The sequence below is a fragment of the Micromonas pusilla genome (assembly GCF_000151265.4).
Source record: "Micromonas pusilla CCMP1545 genomic scaffold MICPUCscaffold_1, whole genome shotgun sequence".
NCBI classification, from domain to species: Eukaryota; Viridiplantae; Chlorophyta; class Mamiellophyceae; order Mamiellales; family Mamiellaceae; genus Micromonas; species Micromonas pusilla.
In genome coordinates, this window is record NW_003315882.1 from 1,050,587 (window position 1) to 1,054,924 (window position 4,338).

Below are 4,338 nucleotides of genomic sequence, written 5' to 3' on the forward strand. Positions count from 1 at the left end.
TTCATCGCGCGCGACGTCCTCACTTCGCTCTCGCCGCGAATCGCGCGAGCTCCCCTTGTAAGTTCTCGACCCGCGCCTCCAGCATCACGACGAGCCCGTCGTCCTCGTCCGACGGCGCCGCCCACTCTTCTTCTCCCCGCCCGGCCGTTGCACCACAACCGCCCGTGCCAAGCCGCCATCCCTGCAGCTCCACCCTCGAGGACCCCCGCCAGCGCGCGCCCCGTCCACCCGCCGCCCCCGCCGCGAACGCGTCCGCCTCCGAGCGGATACGGCGCCTCGGGCGAGCGGCTTGGAGAAGAGTGGGCGGCGCCGTCGGACGAGGACGACGGGCTCGTCGTGATGCTCAAGGCGCGGATCGAGAACTTACAAGGGCAGCTCGCGCGATTCGCGGCGAGAGCGAAGTGAGGACGTCGCGCGCGATGAAAAGGAAGGCTTCCGTATTCTTTAGCGCGTTAAACGCGGCCAGCTTTCTCGTCAATCACCTCAGCGAGTTCATGAACCGCTGCATCGACGCGACGATGCCGAACACCTTCTCCACCGCCCCCGCCTCGATCTCCTCGCCGTCCTCTCCCTTCGGTCGGAACTCCGCCATGACGACGTCGTCGAGCTCGTCCCCCGCGAGCCTCTGGTACGACTCCTTCACGAGCTTAAACCTCCCCGGTCTGGCCTCGTCCTCGAGGTACAGCCTCCACTGCCCGGGGAACCGCTTGAAAATAGACCCGTTGCACCACGGCAGCGGCTGCAGCGCGTACACGACCGTCATCCGTCCTAAAAAGTTCTCTCGCATCCGGCGAAAGTTCAACCCGAGGCCGGCGTCCCCGGACGCCAGACGCGGGTTGATCAACACCACCGCCGCGCCGTTCTCGTTCGCGATCTTCGACGCCTTCATCACAGACTCCAACGATGGCGGGTCCGGCGCGGCGAAGACCAACACCTCGTCGGCGTCGTCGTACAGCTTGCGGTCGTTCGCGGACGCGATGGCGAACGGCGCGTCGGGCCACCGCGCCGCGAGCATCGCCGCGGCGCCCGCGTCCGGGAAGACCGCCTTCACCCTCGCGTCCGGGCCCAACCGCTCGCACAGCGCGCGGGTGTACTCGCGCGTGATCTCCCACACCTTGAGCTGGTCGCCGGCCTCGGCCATGACGTTCCCGGATATCGGGTCCCACAGCTCCGGGATGCGCAGCTCGACGAGGTTCCCGAGCGAACCCTGCGCGATGGCCTCGTCGGTCGCGATCGCCGCGGTGTTCACCGCGTCGAAGAGGTTGTCCGGGAGCTCGTCGTCGTCGAATTTCAGCGTGCCGTCGTCGTTCATCACGCCCTTGATCTCGATCGTCGAGGGTTCAGCGGAGGTCGCGTCGTCGTCCGCGCCGACGGCGATCTTCTCAAACTTCGCGCGCGCGGCGACGGATCGACGCGCCGCGGGGCGCGGCGTCGCGAGGGCCGCGCGCGAGGACGCGGGCGCGGCGCGGCGCGGCGCCGTCGCCGCGGCCGTCGTCGTCGCGACCGACGACATCGCGAAAGATGACATCGTGCAGAGCTTAGCGCACGTGGTCTCCGTGACGTCGTCGCGCGCTCGCTTATCCACCGCGAGGGAGATCGGCTGGCCGGAAGACGACTGTCAGGTGCGTTCAACGCAAACGTTTTTCACCCATCGCTCGGTTTCAACACTTGATCGTGTCCCCTTTCAGCTGACCGATGAATATTTTTTAACGCGCCTGCAGCGCGATCAGATCGCGAGCGCGCGCAAAACGCGCGAGCTGTCGATGACGTCGTCGATCACAGAACGCCCTGCGCCGGCATGTCGCGGTGGTACACGCTCAACTCGCAGACTGGGATCTACTCCGGCCCTCTCATCGACGCCCTTCGCCTCGGCCTCGCGGGCGTCGGCCTCTCGACCGTCGCGTGGGCGTTCACGACCCCGAGCGCGCCTCCGCCCGTCGTCGCGTCGTCGTCGTCGTCGTCAGATCATCCGTCCGAACCGTCGTCGACCTCTGACGCGCGCGCGGTCTCGTCCTGGATGCGACGCGCGAGCGAGGAGGGCAAGGACGGGACGAGCGTCGCGACCGCGCTCGAGAACGTCGGGCCGTGGGCGAAGGACCAGCGCGCCGGCGACAACGCGGTCCCCGCGCGCGCGCCGACGCCGCGCCATAATCATTAGCGCGTCGTCGCGATGCGCGACGACGACGACGACGGCGACGACGGCGACGGCGACGACGACGGAGGACGCGCGCCGCCTCTGGTGTGCGCGGTGACGTCCCCGGGCGGCTTCGGATGCGGCGTCGCGTGCACGCTCCGCGGCGCGCCCTGCGTGCTCGTGCCGCACCACGTTCTCGGCGACGCGTCCGACCCGGACCTGGACCTGGCGTCGCGCGCGCGAGAGGCGCGCGCGACGACGCGATTCGCCGCCGCCGACGCCGCCGGAAACGGCGGCGGCGTCGTCGTCGCGCGCGAGGTTCGCCTTCGCCCGGAGATCTTCCTCGCGTCGTCGCCGCCGCCGCCGCGCGGACGCGCGCCGGAGGCGACGAGGCTCGATTACGTCCTCGTCGCGTGCGCCGCGCCGGCGGGCGCGCCGCCGCGTCTGCTGCGCGCGTTGGAGGAATCCGCCGACGTCGACGCGGACGCGTTGGTCGGCGCCGGCGTCGTCCTGACCGCCGCCCCGAAGCGCTGGCTGACTTCGGACGACGCGTCGGACGGCGAAGCGTCCGCCCCTGAAGTCGTCCGCGGCGTCGTGTCGAGCGTCGAGGCGGCGACGGCGCGGTACGACGCGCGCACCGCGCGCGGCGCGAGCGGCGCGGCGGTGACGGCGGATGGGCGCGGCGGCGGCGCGCTCGTCGCGATGCACCGCGCCGGGTCTCGAGACGTCGGCGAGGGCGACGGCGAGGGCGTCTTGATACGAGAGATTTTGCGCGACATCGCGGAGACGACGGCGGCGAACGGGATCGCGAGAGAAGCCGCGGGCGGGAACGCGGCGCCCGCGGCGAGAGCGCTTCTCGCGAGAGCGTTCATAGGCGAGAGGTGTCGCGCCGCCGCCGCCGCCGCGCGCGCGGTCGCGTCCGACCCGGCCGCGGTCGCGCGCGCCGCGAGCAGCTCGGGCGACGGCGACGACGACGACGCCGGCGCGCGCGCGCTGACGAGAGCGCTGCGCGACTGGCTGGCAAAGTTTCCGAGGTCGACGTCGTTCGCCGTCGCGGCGGCGCACGCGTTGGGGTCGATTCGAAGGCGGTTCGGCGCCGGATCCGACGGGGACGTCGACGTCGCGGCGTGTCTGCGCGGGGTGATGGAGAGACACCAGGGCGTGGACGCGGTGCAGTCGCACGCGAGATGGGCGCTGAAGATGGTGGAGAAGCGCGCGTGAGAGTGTCTCATAGACGATGAGCAGTAAGGTTAGACTACACTATCTGTCGCTCCGCTGTCGCGAAGTCACGAAAAAAAACAAAGATGTAGGAACGACGACGACGACGACGACGACGACCCGTCGCGCCACACGTCGCGCGCGCGCGGGCTTGGGTCGGACCGCCGTCGCGGTCGCGGACGCCCACCGATGGACGCGCACGGCGCGCGCGCCGGGGACTGGTACTCCTCGCTCCCGTTCGGGACGCGCGGCGTCTTCACGATCTGCGTCGCGTCGTACGTCCTGTGCGTCCTCGTCGGGTTCGACGACTTCGCGCGCGCGTGCGTCGCGCCGCGTCACGTCCTCGCGACCGGGGAGGTCTACCGCGCGCTCACCGCGCCGTTCTTCCACGGGAGCCTGCTGCACCTCGCGCTGAACATGACCGCGTTCGTGGGCACGGCGTCCGGCTTGGAGCGATCGTTGGGGACGACGCAGTTCGCGCTGATCGTGCTCCTCTTCGCGCTCGTCGCCGCGGCGTACCACGTCGCGCTCGCGACCGCGGCCGCGCTCGTCGGGTTCACCGGCGCGCCGATGGAGTGCGCGATCGGGTTGAGCGGGATCATCTTCGGCCTCATCGTCGTGGACACGCACCTGAGCGCGATCGAGCGACGCAGCGTCTTCGGCTTTTTCGACGTCCCGAGCGGCTGGTATCCGCTCGGTCTACTGCTGTTCATTCAGGTCATCGCCCCCGCGGTGTCGTTCCTCGGCCACGCCGCGGGGCTCCTCGCGGGACTGACGTACGTGCGCGGGTACCTCAACCCGGTGTTGCCGTCCCCCGCGGCGATCGAGAGCTTCGAGGCGTGGCCCGCGATGGCGGCCGCGACGCGAAGGCGAGGGTTCGTCCACGGCGGCGGCGCGCGGTCCCCGCGCGCGTCCCCAGGGTCGGGCGTGGCCGTGCTTCCGGTGTTTCTGACTGGAGGCGGCGGCGGCGGGGGCGGGGGCGGACC

At 70.7% G+C, this 4,338-nt stretch overlaps 4 protein-coding genes across 4 annotated transcripts in view; 3 read left to right on the plus strand and 1 right to left on the minus strand.

Annotated features, from left to right (window-relative positions):
• MICPUCDRAFT_37953 (uncharacterized protein) overlaps positions 1-405 on the plus strand; it is a gene marked incomplete at both ends in the record, with an annotated part of 2,449 nt that extends 2,044 nt beyond the window's left edge. The window contains one exon of the mRNA XM_003054964.1: positions 188-405. Coding sequence (XP_003055010.1) covers positions 188-405 — 218 coding nt within the window. The remainder of the gene's footprint in view (positions 1-187) is intronic.
• Positions 406-478: 73 nt separating this feature from the next.
• MICPUCDRAFT_12674 (uncharacterized protein) lies at positions 479-1,312 on the minus strand (the record flags this gene model as incomplete). The annotated part of the gene is made up of 1 exon (XM_003055502.1): positions 479-1,312. The coding sequence occupies one exon, from the start codon at positions 1,310-1,312 to the stop codon at positions 479-481; it is 834 nt and encodes a 277-aa protein (XP_003055548.1).
• An 858-nt stretch (positions 1,313-2,170) lies between these two features.
• On the plus strand, positions 2,171-3,355 carry MICPUCDRAFT_50315 (uncharacterized protein; the record flags this gene model as incomplete). Its single annotated transcript, XM_003054965.1, has 1 exon — positions 2,171-3,355. One exon carries the CDS (start codon positions 2,171-2,173, stop codon positions 3,353-3,355), a length of 1,185 nt encoding a protein of 394 aa, XP_003055011.1.
• Positions 3,356-3,541: 186 nt separating this feature from the next.
• On the plus strand, positions 3,542-4,234 carry MICPUCDRAFT_12811 (uncharacterized protein; the record flags this gene model as incomplete). Its single annotated transcript, XM_003054966.1, has 1 exon — positions 3,542-4,234. A coding segment is annotated over one exon (693 nt), but the record flags the coding sequence as incomplete, so codon positions are not given.
• Positions 4,235-4,338: the final 104 nt, after the last annotated feature.